Source organism: Cynocephalus volans, chromosome 13 (assembly GCF_027409185.1).
Source record: "Cynocephalus volans isolate mCynVol1 chromosome 13, mCynVol1.pri, whole genome shotgun sequence".
In the NCBI taxonomy this organism is placed as follows: domain Eukaryota; kingdom Metazoa; phylum Chordata; class Mammalia; order Dermoptera; family Cynocephalidae; genus Cynocephalus; species Cynocephalus volans.
In genome coordinates, this window is record NC_084472.1 from 54,229,808 (window position 1) to 54,246,144 (window position 16,337).

A 16,337-nucleotide genomic window follows, 5' to 3' on the forward strand; every position below is an offset into this window, starting at 1 on the left:
CGAGAGCTATCTGCCAGGCAGGCTCCAGGGAAGCAGCTCTGCTGAGTGACCTTTCACATGAAAATGCAAGGGCTGTTGTCCGTTCCTTTATGGAATTATCAGAATACAGAGAATCAAGATTAATGTCATCCAAAAGATCTGAAGCTCCCACTAACACAGGAGCATGCGGCACAACAGCAGGAGTGTAGCTCTGGTGGCGTCAGATGATCAGGATTCGAATCTCGATGCTGTCACTTAGTACCTCTTAGGTTAGACAAGTCACAGCTTCTCTGAGCATCTGTTCCTTGAATGGTAAAATGGTAATAGCACCTACCACCTGGGGTTGCTATAAGGAGTCAATGAAATAGCACAAGTAGGTTCCCAGAACAGTGCCTAGTCCTGGGCAATTCTCCATACGTGTAACTCGTTGTTATTAGTATTACTTATTGTTGTTGGTATCATTATTTATGATTAAGTTCCCTACAAAATTAGAGAGGTGGGATAGGGCACTTTATACCATCTCTCAGAGAGCTTGCAGATAAATAAAACATGTCATCTTTGTGTGTGTCGACTTAGAACACACAATCTATTCTGAACTGGGGCTCACCCACCTTCCTATCTGTCTGCAGTGATGCCAATATGAGCTAAAAACCATCTTACGTGTGCCACACTAACAATGAATTTACAAAACAGGATAGACATCTCTGCATGTTTTCAGTCCTCGCCATGAATGCGGTGTGGTCACGCGTCTCTGAGAAAAGTCTGGCAAGGCATCCCATCATGCTCCACCTTGTTCGGATTTTAAAGGTGTAATACTATTGATTAGCCACATGGGGGCACAGAGTTCTAATTTTTACTGGAGTTGTGTAGCATATACTAAGTATTAGTAATGTAATGCCTCCAATATACTAGCAGTATCTAATAAACTTAGAAAAACCAAAGAATGTTCCCAACATATTTCATATGAACAGTGTCACCAACAAACAAAATATGTTTGTAAAAGTCGATTGTGCAGATTTGTGCTCTGGAAGTAGTGCTCGACCCTGACGGCACATTACAATCACTTAAGGGGGCTTTTAAAAATCCTGAGGATTCTGCTGAAGCCTGCCCATCTGGGGGTGGCAGTGAGGCAACAGTATCAGCAGTTGTAAAGCTCCCCAGGTAATTGCAAGGTCAAGAAACACCGATCTATGGATTAGAGGAGGTGGAAAGTTATATGAAACACCTGGCCGTCTCTGACATTTTGAACTGTAATAGGTGACTCTGGGGGTCATGGTCATGTTATCAGAAAATAAACAATAGCTGAAAAATAAAGGTCAGCAAGCTAATTACTACGGAGCCAACATTTCCTTAATTTGTCTCCCCATTTGTGCTACACAGACTCCCTGGGGCGACTAAACTGGCTCCAGGTACATATTTTGAAAGACAAAATCAAAGTGACTGAATGTCTACTAGCCAGACGGCTCGTGTCCCCAAATCTGTGGACTGCAGCCTTTCAATCAGCAGAGGCTGTTCTGGGACCACGCCCCCTTCTACTCTCTGCCTGCACTCCTAATAACCACTGGAGGCCGTGTTCGGTTTTAAATTCCTCTGACTATAACATTACAGACACTGCACAACCCAAAGTTAAATTAATAGAACAAAGGAGGGACAGGTGATTTCAGTCACATGTGTTTATACTCAATAATCATTACCTCGTCATCAAAAAATTATCATGATGACATACGGGGTGATAAATTAGCCCCAAACAGGTGAAACCGCTTAGCTGCCTCTGATGTTCCAGAATGCAGGGCTCTTTTGGCCCCTAACATTTCTTACTGCTGAGTCAAATGTTCAGAAGTGTAATTATTCATCTTCTAGCTATTGTAAGGAAAGTTTTCTGCTCAGAAGGTGTTGAACTGGGCATACTGTCAAGCATGGTAGTATTTTCAAATTTGGTACTTGCTTAAATGGAGGACAAAGAACTGAGACATGCACAGGGATCACAGGCTGGCCGGGGATTATATTACTTATGCTAATCACGCCAAATTTTTAAAAGGATTTGAGAGTGAAAGGGTCTTCACAGTTCATGCAGTTCAACCCTTTTGTCCACAGGTGAGGAAACTGAGGCCCAGAGACCTGCCCGGTATCACTAGCTAGTTAAATCTGAACGAGCTGTGCTTACCAGCTCTTCTAACTTCCAAGCCAAGGAACTTTCCATGGCGTCACAGCTGTCAAAAAAGGACTCCAGGGCACCTGATTTCCCCCTCCCCCCCAGACCTATCAAGCCCAGCCCCTACCCTTCCCAGTGCTCTCATCACTAGTTATGACTTTAACGTTCAGGGCAAACAATGTGCCTCATAATTTTAATTATGCATATGAATTACTTCTCTCAGTCTCCACCCCAAATATCCTTGGTTACTGGTTTTATAATTTTTTCTAAGTAAAATATAAAGCCAAATGCTCATCCTCTGTGCATATGTGGTGGATTCAGTGGAGACTAGCAACTGAAAATTAAATACTGAGACCTTCTTTCATAAGGCTGCTGCTGGAGGCGTGTAATTCAGCAGAGAGTGGATCTGTATCAGTATATAAAAAAAAAAAACTTTTTGTAGCTGCTATATTTGGAGGAAGATGAGGAGGGGAGAGAAAGAGGAGAGAATTCCCAGCCTAATCTCTGCAATGAGTTTTGTTTTATAATAAGGCTCAGTGGTATCACCAACAGCCAGTTCTTACTCGATTAAACAGGACATCTCCCATTTAAGTCACAGTAAGCAGGAACAAACTCTCTCTCAGTATGACAGAAGGGAGGAGTACTGTCCTGTTTTCATTCACTAGATGCTGTGCAGTCTACAGTAAATCACTCCCTTCTGGACTTGGGCTGCTGCATCTGCTGTTAACAATATCGTTGCCTGAAAGTTGACCAGATGGCCTACCAGGTTTGGCACCAGAGCTAAAATCTTTGATGGTAAGTTAGTATTTTCAAAACTGTATTTTCAGGACACCATCACCTGAGACACATTTATGGGTTTCTTAAGAAATAATTTTGGGTTATTCAGGTTTAATCAAAGTTAAATTTTAAATGGCAATCTCTCTGAGCTTTTAATGCCCTCGCACTATGAATCTTTAAGAAGTGGGTGCAGTAATATACACTTGCCCAAACATCTGAAAACAGGATATTGGGAAAATATAGGAAAATGGTCAGGGACCTCCAGATGTTCAGAATCTTGCAGAGCATTTGATGGAAATATGCACGTGCACCCAGGTGTTTCTTGGCTATTGACTAATGTAATTGCGCATGTTCATACAGGTGTCCTGGGTTATGAACTTAAGTATAAAGGATGAGCGGCTCTGATCGACAAGGCCTCCCACCCCCGGGATGCTCCCAGAGTGGTCGCTACTGCTGCTGGATGCTGTTGCTGCCAGGGCCCCTAGGACCCCTTGAGAGGCCACCACTGCTTCTGCTGCTGTAAGCTGCTGCTGTTACTGCTGAGGACTGAGCTCCTGTTGTCTGCCAATGGGATCTTTCCCAATTACGTAGCGTGGACCTGCGTGTGAGGAGTCTGGTGACCCAGTCTGTACAATGGGTTTGAGGGGTCTGAGCCCTAGCCCTGACAATACAAATGGAAACAGTATAACTAAAATAATAAAACGTTTTGACTTTAGTTATGAAATGCCTAGCCATACAATTAGCGTACTTATTTCATCGATCTGACAACTGGTGTAATCGTGTAGCTATTTGTGTAGCTTTACACAGGACATTAAGAAATGCTTATTAACACCTCATAGGACCCCAAAGTTCTGCAGAACAGAATGTGGGGAAATGCTATTAAGAAATGGATGAAATAAAAGACATCCTTAAATGTAATATCAGATAAGATACAAAATGTTTCAAATAAGTGTAGGGAAAATATAGGAAATGGTCAGGGCCCCTCAGATGTTCAGAATCTCGTCAAGCATTTGATATAAATAGGCACGTGTGCCCAGGTGCTCCTTGGTTACTGTCTAATGTAATTGTGCATGTGCACCCAGGTGTCCTGGAGTATGACTTAAGTATGAAGGACAAGTGGCTCTGATCCACAGCACCCCCTAACCCCGGGATGCCTGCGGGGGTGCCATGGGGAGGCCGCTACTGCTGCTAGAGACTGTTGCTGCTAGGGCCCCCAGGACCCTCTGTGAGGCTGCCACCACCACTGGACCTGTAAGCAGCTGGACCTGTAAGCTGCTGCTGCTGTTGCTGAGGACTGAGTTTGTGTCTGCCAACCACTCCCGGGATCTTTCCCAATTACCTAGGGAGGACCTGCATGTCAGGGGTCTGGTGACCCAGCCAGGTATGTGAGGGGTCTGGTGACCCAGTCTGTACAAGGCGTTTGAAGGGTTTCAGCCCTAGTCCTGATAATGCAAATGGAAACTAAACTAACAGTATACTAAAGCTTAGTATAATTAGCTATTGTATAACTTAGTGTACTAAACTTAGTATAACTTAGTATAACTAAAATAATGAAACTTTGGCTTTTCGTTATGATTTGCGTAACCTGACAACTGGTGTAGTCATGTAGCTTTAAAATGAGTATATATCCCTTCTAATATTATCACTCAGATTTTTTACTGATGTTTCAGACATAGTGGTCAACTGGCCATCACCTAAACAAAATTCTTGATCTCTTGTACTTGCCTGAAACTTTGAAAAATTTTAAGATACTCCTCAGGAAAGGAAACAGGTGAGTGTGGTCCCTGTACTGACTTAGCACTAGAGACTGCTAATTCCAAAGACAGTGAGACCTCCCTGTCTCACCCAGCCTTTGCATGTCCACAGGTAAGTGCCTCTCCCCAGTGCAGACCTGTCAGTGCACTCTGACTCAGAGCCGTCCCTAGGGAACCCCACAGCTGGGTGACTGTATGGATCTTACTGCCTTGGAGACTGAAAAGGAATGTGGTTGGAACACATAGGGATTAATTAGTGCAAGAGGTGGAGGCCACCTGAGACCAAAGAACAAGTAAACTCAGCATGTAAACTCTTATGCTAGTCTGTGGAAATTCCACCTGGCTTCTAGGGTCCCTGCTGGTTATGGTCAGTCTTCTTGCAGACCACTCTCCCCTACCAGGCAGGAACTCCTCATGTGTGGGGCTTGGTCCTATTATGTCTACATTCCTAATGTGGAATCCTGCCCCCCTGATAGTCAGGAGTATGTGTCTGTTGCTGCTGCTCCTGATGGTTATGCTCTGGATTGGGCTGCTCAAGGCTGCCTACTAAGCCCATGTAAATGGGATTCCACCTGTACGTAAGTGTGAGGCAAAAAGCCAATGCACTTGCCAGGTTAGGTAGCCCAGAGCAGGGGCTACCTGGCTCAGAGCACAGCTGGAAATCAATACCAACATGAAAAACTAGCAGGCTACTTTCTTGTGAATAATTCTCAAGTAGGGACTTGAACAGATAGGGACTAAAAAGCTGTACCCCATTTATCAAAGAGTTTCTTCCTTTCAGTAAAGGACATAATCTAAGTTACACATTCCTGCCCCTTTCCCACCTTTTCCATCACAGGACAAAATGCAGTAGCTTTAATTTTGAATTAAAAGAGGTGTGTAAATATTTTTTCTCAATTAACCTTTATGGCAAAAACTGTTTACCCCTGCTTTATGAACACCTCTGGGTGGCATGTGGGTGGGCTTCTCATGCTTCAGGCTTTCAAATGTGTCCCCAAGCTGTCTAATTCATTCATATGATCCCAAATGGCCCACTCCTGAGCTGGCTGCAAATAGTTTGCTGCTAATGACATATGGTGGCGTCCTCATAACTCAACCCAGTTGCTCCTAAGAATTTCGCTTTGTACTTTTTCTGTGTGAGGCAGCTGGTCCCCAGCTGTTTGGTGTCTTCAGCTGATGGCAGCCCCTTCCCACCTCTTCCTGGAGCTCGGGCCACATGCAGAAATCAACATCTCTCAAGTGCCCCGACAGTTCTAGCTTTTTCATCTCCCTGCATTTCTTGATGTATGTAATTTAACCTAGGAACCTGCTCCCCGCTCACGGATAGCCTGGGCTCTGCTAACCTCTCCTGATGGTGTTCCAGCCACCTCCCCCTCCTTAGGGAAGGAGAGAAGAGCTGGGCTCTGAGCTCCACAAGACGGGAGCAACTTCCTGGCCTACAAGTGGTGGGTGCAGGACCCATGGCCATTGTGTGACCTGCCTGAGGCCCACAACATGGCCGAGGATTTTCTCTCTGGGGAACTCACCATGCCAACCATTGTCAGTGGAGTACATTTTGCTGTGAAGTTCACCCTGCCTGGAAGGCCCTTGACATTGGCCTGTATAGGCTGAAATCCTAAATTTTAATGATTAGGTAGGCACTTGTAACTTGGCAGAGAAATTAGAGTTGCTTCACCAGTGAGTGTGGTGATATTTTGCTCTTCGAGGCATTGCCTGAGGCATCGACATCAGTTTTGGAGATCTCCCTTTCCCCTTCTCCTTCCCCCTCATTCTTCTTTCATTTTTCCTCCACACTCAAATAAGAAAGTAACCCAACATTTAGGCTGATCATATGCCGGAGTGACCAGACATCTCAGCTGAATCTGGTTGACACCGTGTAAATCAGCTTCTCAATGATGTGCTGAAGGACCAGCTTTTAGAAATGTTCCAATTCACTGTGGACTGATACTTTTATAAAATACCAAAATGAGCTGCTAGAAAAAATAAGACCTAAAATACAAGCATACACTTTTGGACTTAAACAAAATACTTCTGTCAAATTGGTATAAAAATGTCTAAACACACAATTTCTGTTTTCAAGAAATAGTTCATGGACAGGCACAGGGCATGGGCTACATTCTGAGTAGCACTCATGCAGATTGTGACCTTACATGGAAATGTTTCATGTTTATATCTCTGCCCATTTTCTTTGGGAGACCACAGTGTTTAAGGCCTCTTCTCTGCTCATCCTAGTTTGGTCTAAACATATAACTAAGCTCTACTGATTTTTTTTTTTTTTGCTTCCCTACTCCTCTTTTATCATCCCCCAGATAGAAAGTATTCATTAGTATCTACTACCCAGCTAACCACCTTACTGTGATTAATCAGCAAGGAAGATTTTTTAGGAAACTAGTAAGAGATGTAGGGGCTCCTTGATACAAGCCATTTAGGAAGCTAGAAGAAATTCCTGCATCCATCAACCTCACCATGCACCACCACAATGACTTTTGTAAGATCTCATTAGAAACGTATCTGGCATAATCTAGGATGCTGCATTTTGGTGTTTGGAAAGCTTTAAAAAATCAATGAATGAAATGCTTAAATTTTAACGTGTAATTTTAATGTTGGAGTACTTGTTATAGAAGACTGGAAAATTATTCTAAAAATTTATCTAAATATTTGCTTTAATTATGTATGTGACCTGCCTACGAACTATATCAGAATCTTAGGAACAAAACACTAATTATCAAGGAGATTTAAGTTTCCTGTCAATCTTCCTACTAAATACATTTGGTTTAATATATCTGATTTTCTTTTCTTTTTTTTTTTCCTTTATTTTATTTTATTTTATTTTTTTTTAATTGAAGCTCTACTGATTTTTCCATGAGCATACTCGCCCAGGTGAAAAGCTTCCTCCAGTCCACTCCAGCTTACAACCCTTGATGCTAATGGGCATGACTTTCACTATTTCTCTTTAGGAGCTTCAACTTACATTCTCTTAGCCAGGTCCCATCTCCCATTTGTATAAGTGCCCCTTCCTGCCCACTGTTCTCTGAGGAAACTGGTTGGACTCCCAGGTGTCTCTGTATATTATATATATGTTATATACAGTATGTTAATATGTATTATATGTAATACATATATGTATTATACTTATGTAATACATATTATAGAATTACATATAACACATTATATATGTATTATATAATATACATAATTACATTATATGTAATATATAGGTACTTGGGAACCTTATATAATTTATATTATATAGTACATGTAATATATATTTTATAATATGCATTGTTATATTTCTGTTATAATATATAATCACATAAGTATATGTTAAATAGATATATCTATGTATAAGCCCCAAACTAACATATATAATATAAAAATAGATATAATAAGGAGCATAATTATACTTGCCCTACTCACCAGTGTCATTGGGGTATTTGTCTCCCTGGGTGCATGTCCTCCCATCATCCTCCAGGATGTAGCCCTCGCGACACTCACAGTGGTAGCTGCCGACAGTGTTGATGCAGATGTGTGCACACAGCGTCTGGTTGCTGGGGGCACACTCGTCAATATCTGGTTCAAACCAAATGCGGAGAATACTCAGTTTCAGAGAATTCACTTTCAACACAACAGATGACACAGGGGTTAGCCCCTTTGCTAGTGTCTGCAAAGGATACTTTGCTAGACCTCGATCAGAGAAGTCTGGAGCAAAGTAGGAAGCTACAAACATGGGCTGTCCCTGGAAGCAGCACTGCCAGCTATGTCACCATGGTTACAGAATGATCAGTGACGGGGCTCCTGACTGTGGCTCCACCACTCCAAGTTCACGTGGCTTGGTACAGTCATTGCTAGCCTTCAGATATCTCACCTACTTGCATTCTACGGGGAGTTTCATCTATTGCCGTCTCTCCTTCCAGCCGTGTCCAGAGAGAGCTCTGGGCAGTACAGGCAGATTCACGCGTGAGTTTAGGGCAGGAACGCCTGGAGAGAGGTGGTCAGCCTGGGGAATTACAGAGGAGGATCCAGAAAACAACAATGAAGCCTACCCTAAATACCTCACAGAGCTCTTTAGAAGAGAAAACGAGATAACCCACGGCAATACACTTGGAGAAGCAAACATTAAATAAATGATTTTTGCAAGTACCTAGTGTGCTGAGGGATTTATGTTCCCCTTTATGGCTAGAGGTTGCGAACAGTATGATGGTGACCCAAAGGTCACTTAGGAATGGCTCCTTCCCAGTTAGGGGACACAGGGGTAACTGGGAAAAGCTGCTTCTGAAAAAACAAAACACTCATAATGGGTCTAATGGAGTGAGTTCCCCCCAGGACATTTCTGTCTCATCAGTGGCCCAAACGGATCCCCATGGGCTGCAGAAATGAGCCGTGAGACCATCAAACGAGTAGCCACTGGGAGTCCGTGTTAACTGTGCACATCATGGACGTGCTCCCCTGCTGCACGGGGTGGAAACAAAAGTGTTTCCCACCATGGCAAGAGAGGGAGGCCCACTCCATTTCCTGTTTGCTGGCTGAAGACACCAGGTGGCAGGAGTGGGAACCATGCCATACAGCCCAGACTGTGCACATGTGGCGGGCAGACAGAGCCCAGCCTGAACTTTAGGATGTTGACAACTTCCCAGCCACTCCCTGGACAAGCTGCCAAGGCCCTGGCTCCAGCAGGCCATGTGTGCTGAGGGGAGTGTGGTCATTCATTCGTTGCCCTGGCAGTACACACTATGTCATCTGTAGATGGGAGGTCACATCTGGATCCTCCTTTGTTATTCCCCAGGCTGACCACCTCTCTCCAGGTGTTCCTGCCCTAAACCCAAGCACGAATCTGCCTGTACTGCCCAGAGCTCTCTCTGGACACGGCTGAAAGGAGGGACGGCAATAAATGAAACTCTCAGTAGAATGCAAGTTCTACCTACCCACAAATGAAAACAGGGTACAGTAGCTGCTGCAAACTGAAATAAGAGCCCTTGTGCCTGGGACCAGGGCCATATGAAACAGCCCATGCTCCCTGTAGGACAGGCCACGGTCCCAATTCCATTTGTCAGTACCGGGTGCCACTCCCAGATGGGGGGAACTAGTTAGAAGTTCTCTTAAAGGGGGCTCCCTAGAGCCCCTGCCGGGTCAGAGAAGGAGGGGCTGCCCATCACAGGTAGTTTATTTCTGCATGAACCTATCTGCCAGTCCCCTCAGTTCATCCTCCAGCTGATTCTTAAAGCTCGCCATGCATATGAGTCATTAGAGGCACTCCTGTAAATGCACGTCTCCAGACCCACAGAGTTGTGACTCATTCAGTCTGGAGGGGAGGCCAGGATCTTTATTTTTTAAAGCAAGGATCCCAGATGTCTCTGAAACAGGTTATCCCCTGTTAGTGCCAGGGGACAGTTAGCCGTGAACCTGCCTCAGAAATTCAAGGAGTGCAGTGCTGGGAAAGACCAGTCAAGGAGGACGAAGGGAATGAGCTGTGGCCACAGACGGTGCTGCCTGTGCTCTGCTGCAGCCCAGGTGGCTGGCTCTGGCTCCCTGGGACTCACTTCTAACCTGCCTGCCATAGGGACACGTCCTTCCTTCCCAGAACTTATTCTTGCTTCGTTCTGAGTTTTTACTTTTCTGACCACTTATACTGTTTTATTTACATTATTCTAGTTTACTTTTGTTTCCCTTCTCCCGCTCTTATATCTCACTGTCCATTAGGATTGACTGGTGCTAGTTCTCTGACGAATTCCCTTTTAATTATCATGATGAAAGGCAGTGACCGATCTCTAGGATAATACCAAAACCATCCATCTAACAAGCACGATGACTTAAGGGGAGGAATCAAAGCTCAGAACAGCTCCTCTGAGCCTGTCCTGCTGAAGAAGAAGGTCCAACAAAGGACCAAACCATCTGACCAAGGTGTATCGTTAGGAGCTGGAAAATAACGTGTATTCCCAACACACCCAGACAGTACGGCTTCTCCCGCTTCCGGTGTCTCTCCCGGTCATATCGGTATCCTGGATAACAAGTACACAGCACTCGGCCGAAGTTATCTGTGCACTGCTGTTCACAAGGAGCCTCAGCACAAACATCATAATCTGAAAAAGAAAAGTGTGAGCTCTCATCAACCACAGGGGAGGTGAGTAACCCAGCCCCGGCCTGGAGCAGACCTCCTGGGCTGCACGCTGCTAAAAGGCAAGTGTGAAGGGTGAGAAGCATTATTATATTTAGAGAAGCATTAACTCTTTCAGGCTCTCGGAACCTTCTAAGAGTACTGCAATGGGTAACCTAAGGTGTGACATAAAAGCAAACATCACTTGTGATTTTTCCCCTAGGTCACTGCCTTGGCCTTTGGTCTTTGTCACATCCAGGGGGCAAAGATGCTTCAGATGGCTAGGCTTTGCAGCATTACCTGGGGCCTGTTTTGTGTTTTTCACCAGCTGCTGTAGAGACAGGGAACAGTAGGGTTCCAGTGCAACACTAAAGAAAGGCGAGCTCCAGTGATGGGCACTGGCGTCATCATGTGGGAGGAAGGGCTGAAAGTCAGGCAGGCTCTGAGGAGTGCGAGAGGGGCTTTGTAATGGACACGTGTGTGAGTGATTAGAGAGTCCCTGCTTGTGGGTGGGGGTCCTATACGTGTGCACCCTGCTGGGGGGAGGGAGGGTTGATTCTGCACTCTCAGAAGGGGTTGGGCATGTTCGAATGGCCAGAGGTCTCTTTCCAGCTCTAAGTCTGTGCTAATTGGAGTGGATACTCTACTACTTGTAAAGAAAGAGGGCATCTCTCCTCTCAGTCCTTGTGAACTAATATTTAATGAGCCTCTGAAGGGACTTTGGCTCTAAGCTAGTAGCTCAGGCTCAACGTTTACTCCCAGACCAGACCCAGCATCTCATAAATCACTGCCTTATCTTCCCCAGGTGCTGACAGATAAACTATCCTTGGACACATAGTGAGTCTGGCTATGCTCTGCCGCATGTGAAGGTGAATGGTAGGCTGTCAGCCTTTATGCAGGCGGGGTCAGAGTGTGACAAGGCTCATGCCATTCTCACAATGACCTGGAAAGCTGCCCTTGCTGAAAACTCTCTCCCACATCTGTGACTCCAGGCCTTCTTTGCCTGTGTGGTGTTCTGATCAACCCTACAAACTGTCTCTGGATAAACATGATTTCCTCGAGGAAGCATCACCTCTAGGCAACTGATGTTCTGTGTTCCTTTTGCTCAGGAGCAAGGTCTCAGTGTGAATGGCTAGGGGCTGCCCTGTTCTGCCAGCTGTCACCACCATTCTGCAGCAGCCAGGGAGAGGAGGAAAAAGGCAGAGGCTGTCAAAAGTACTTGCGTTGACTGTGGTGCCCAAAAAGGATTATTTCAAAAAGACAGTAACTCCCAACCTCCCCTACCATTCCTGCTTCCTTGAGGTACCACTTCCAACCCTCCTTGACGGTTCTTGTCTATCTACCACGACATCTTTAAGTGGCCAACTTGCACTGCTTTTCTTTTTCTTTTTTTTTTTTTTTTTTTTGAGTACTCTTTATTGACTTCCAGACACAAAAGTGCACATTTAGCCATTTCCCTGCCCCCGCCCCCAACACTTCCTGTTCCCTCCATCTGGCCAGTATAGTCAGGTTGAAATTTTGGTTCAATACATCTTCAGTGTTTGCACTACAGTGATAACATAAAAGCTATTCTTTGCTGAGTCTGGAGATATACTCTAATTACTTAAACCTTTATTGAAGACTTTTTTGTCTTCCCTGGAATTAAAAGAATCATCTTGTGTATTTTGGGGGGTTTGTTATTGAGCTTTGTCTCTTAGCTTCAAGCTCCCCTTTCCATGAGCTTCTCTGTGACTTGAACTCTGGAGACCATATTTTTCCTTTGTTAATTGCCAGCCTATTAGGTACTGCCAATAAGGGGTGAGAGAGAGAGAGACAGGCACAGACAGGGAGGCTGGAAGATGAAGAAGGGATATGTGCATTTCTGTTTGCTTGCTGTTCATGACAACCTCATCTCAGCCTCTCTTGTTCATCCTACTAGCTGCAGATTCCTTCAACAGAACCAGCAAAATCCAGTTTGTGGTGATTCCAACACTTGCAGAATCAGCCTCGTTATATACCATTTCAGAGACACCAGCCATCTGGTTCTCCCTTCCCAAAGGTCTGGGTCCCAGATACATGGGTAACTTCCAATTCTGGCCAGGGGCCATTCCTCAGAGGTCTGGGTTCCATGCCACTGGGCACCTCCTCTGAGCGTCTAAATTTTAATCAGTCCAGTATCTTCTTTTTGTTCCCCTAGCCTAGGGGTGGTGGCTGCTTCCTGCAGCTGATACCTCTACGATAGTTAGTGTTTTCTTTTGCCTTTCCATTCTCAATTCCTAGTTAGCAATTCTTCATACTAAGTTCTCTCTGTTAAATAACTGGTGAGGGCTCTATTTCTGGACTTAACTTTGAGCCACACACTCAGTTTTCTACAAATCTATCACTAATCCATCCCCAGGGATTCCCCCAATTTTGCAAATCTCCTCTTAAAATGTGCAAACACATTAGACATTTTAACAATTTAATCTTGAGAAAGTTTCTCCTAGAAACTTCTGACTTGCTCCAATCAGGACTCTAAGTCTGTTGCATGGCTGCCACTTGGCATGCCCATTCACCATTGTCCTGGGAATTCCCATCGCCTCTATTGTGTTCAATCCTTGTGTCCTGGATCCCATGTCTCCCTCTTTTCTGGTTTACTCCCTCAGTCTAGCGGAGCATATTCTCCAGTGACTTTCTGAGAAAGGTTGTAAAAGAGGTAAAAGTTTTGAGATCATGCATGTCTAAAAATGTTTTCTGTCAACCCTGATGATTATTGACAGTTTAAATATGTAACTGTAGGATGAAAAACTTTACCTTAGAATTTTGAAGGCATTGTTTGACTGTGCTCCAGCTTTCAGTGTTGCTATAGATAAGTTTTATGAGATTCTAATTCTTGATCTTTTGTATGAGTCATTTTTATCCTCTGAAAATTTTTAGGATTTTCTTTTGTCCCCAGGGTACTAAAATTTCACAATATCTTTATGTGGGAGTTCTTCAGTCTTTGATGGGCTCTTTTTATCTAGAAATCCCCTTTAATTCTGAAGAATTTTCTTGAATTATATCTTTAATGACTTCCTCTACGTTCTGTGTGGGCTTCAATTATTTGGAGGTTGCATCCTCTGAACTGTTCCTCTAATATGCTCTTCTTTACCGTTTTTCATTGTTTTGATCTTTTGCCCTTATTCTTGGGAAAATTCATCTTTCAACCCTTTTGCTGTTTTTATTTTTCATACTTTTAATTTCCAAGATTTATTTCTTCTTTTATTGTTCCTTGTTATTAACATCATATTTTTGTTTCATGGATACTGTATCATCTTTACATCTCTCTGAGGTATAAATGGTAGTTATTTTGAAGTTTTCTTCTCTCTGTGTAGGTTGTGTTTTCCCTAAGACTCTTTTTCCTGTATATTTCTTTTTGGAAACTTTCCTCTAATGTCTGGTGATCCTTGTATGTCTGCTCTAATTTATTTATGGACTATTAAAAATAGCTGAATAGAAGCTTTTTGCATATAGCAGATTTTATAAACTCTAGGCTTCATTGTAAGTGATTTGGCTGATACATTTCAATGATGATTTCTTTAAGATCTTTTCCTTGGGTTGTCTAGAATGTCCAGAGAAGACATTTCCAAATCCTTGCCTGGGAGTACATGTAAAGTTATTCTGGAACTCAAGTGAAGGAGAAGGCTGTGTGTTTCAAAATTTGATGTGTAACACTTACTGAATCCTTCCATTTTCAGTGCTGGACCCTTTCATCCCTGACTGGTATCCCCCAATCCAAGAGCCTCTGGTTTACCCTCTGAGAAGAACATATCTTTGGTCTTTTGCACCACTGAAGAAGGGGCAATATTCTGTCTGGGAAGTAGAGGACAAGATCTGGGAGTCCAACTTCTTAGACTTTCAGTCAATCCTTCTGTTTTTGATATCACTTTCACCTCTATTTCTAGTTTATTTTTAGTTTTACTGATTGTTATTTGTTTTGGTATATAAACTGGCTTGCTCCTTAGTTTTCCTTGATGCTGGCTAAAGATTCACCTTTCTCATCTTGCTAAGCTATTTGCCACCTCCCTGTCCTCCAGCTTCCAAAATTTTGTTGTTATCTCCTCTTCCATTCTTTGTCTTTGTGGGTTTATGTCTTTTTCCCCCCGTCTGTGGTGTTTCAGAAGGAAGGTTAAGGAATTTATCCAACCCTTTATTTTTGATGCTTGTTTCCAGACCCTATCAGTGGCACCATTCTAACGCAGATCTTCAGAGCCTCTCCCGTAAAGAGGATCTTCATCCCAAGATTCCCCCCCTTAAATCCATCTATCATGCTGCCAGGCTAACCTTCCTAAAGCACAGTGCTGTGTATGTCACCCCCTTGCTCAAAAAACCTTTAAACTCTATATTAGTCAACATTAAACTATTTCATTTGGGGTCTGACATTATATCCTTTGAGAATTTTCCAACCGTAAGATTCATCTATGAGCTCCTTAGCCTGTGGCAAGACTAAACTCTCTTTTCCTTCATCCTTTTTCACATCCATGCCTTGTTACCTTTTATAATTGTGTTTTATAAAGTGTTTTATAATTGTTGATATCCTATCTAGATTTACAAGTGCCAATGTAAATGCCATTCCTTCAAGAAGCTTTCCTTGATCTCAACAGGGTTTAGTTTGTCTATCTCATCATTCAGGAGTCTGTGCCTCTTTTACTCATGTGCTCTGTCATATTTACTGAATGCCTACTCTGTGCCTACCCTATTCCAAGAGGCATACAGCTTTATGGTGCAGACCACAGGTCCTGGAGCCAACCTTACCGACTCTGCCACTGTCTCTGTGCTCTTAGTTTCTCAAAGCCTCAGTTTCCTCACCTGTAAAATAAGGATAACAATAATGCCCACTTCGTGATGCTTTTATAAAGATTAAATTGGATAACGCATGAAGCACTGTGCCTGGCACTCAGTAAAAGCTTTCCCTGATCTTCTGCTTCTTTTGCTGATAGTTCCTATAACTGTTTTGCTACGGGGCGGAGACAGTGTCCCTTGGAGTAACCAGCACTACTCCCTTCCCACAGTTTATGCTCAATTAATAATTGTTGAGCTGAACAAATCAGGTCATCCTATCACCTGGCCAATCAAGATACCACGTATAGCAGAAATCAGCAAACTTTTTCTGTAAAGGAGCCAGATAATATTTTGGCTTTGCAGGCCTCTGTTGCAACTACTCAACTCCACTGCTACAAGGCAAAAGAAGCCATAGGCAATACTCAACTGAATGGGTCTGGCTGTGTTCCAGTAAAACTTCATTTATAGAATTGGGCAGTGGGCCACACTTGGCCTGCAGGCTGTAGTTCACTGATCCCTGACTTAGAGCTATGCATATGAGTCAGCAGCACTTAAAAATTGTAGCTTCCACTCATTAGTTAGCATATTTGTTTAGAAACACTAGTCTTTTTTTTTTGCCACCTGGGATGGTTAATTTTATACATCAACTTGGCTAGGCCATAGTAGCCAGATATTTGGTCTGGGGCAGGTTCCCCAAAAAGGTGTATGTGCTCTGAATCAGTATCAGACGTATGGTGTGGTTTCTTCCATAACAAGGATCAACAGGTCCAGGAATCAAGGGGTAGAAATGGGAGTGGCACTACTA

The 16,337-nt window shown here is 43.6% G+C and overlaps 1 protein-coding gene across 1 annotated transcript in view; it reads right to left on the reverse strand.

The window, feature by feature from the left end:
- Window positions 1–16,337, reverse strand: part of CCBE1 (collagen and calcium binding EGF domains 1) — a 265,386-nt gene that overhangs the window by 26,340 nt on the left and 222,709 nt on the right. The window contains exons 4-5 of the mRNA XM_063076979.1: window positions 10,605–10,739; window positions 8,080–8,232 (exon numbers count right to left, since the gene is read on the reverse strand). Of these exons, the coding sequence (XP_062933049.1) occupies window positions 8,080–8,232; window positions 10,605–10,739 (288 nt within the window). The remainder of the gene's footprint in view (window positions 1–8,079; window positions 8,233–10,604; window positions 10,740–16,337) is intronic.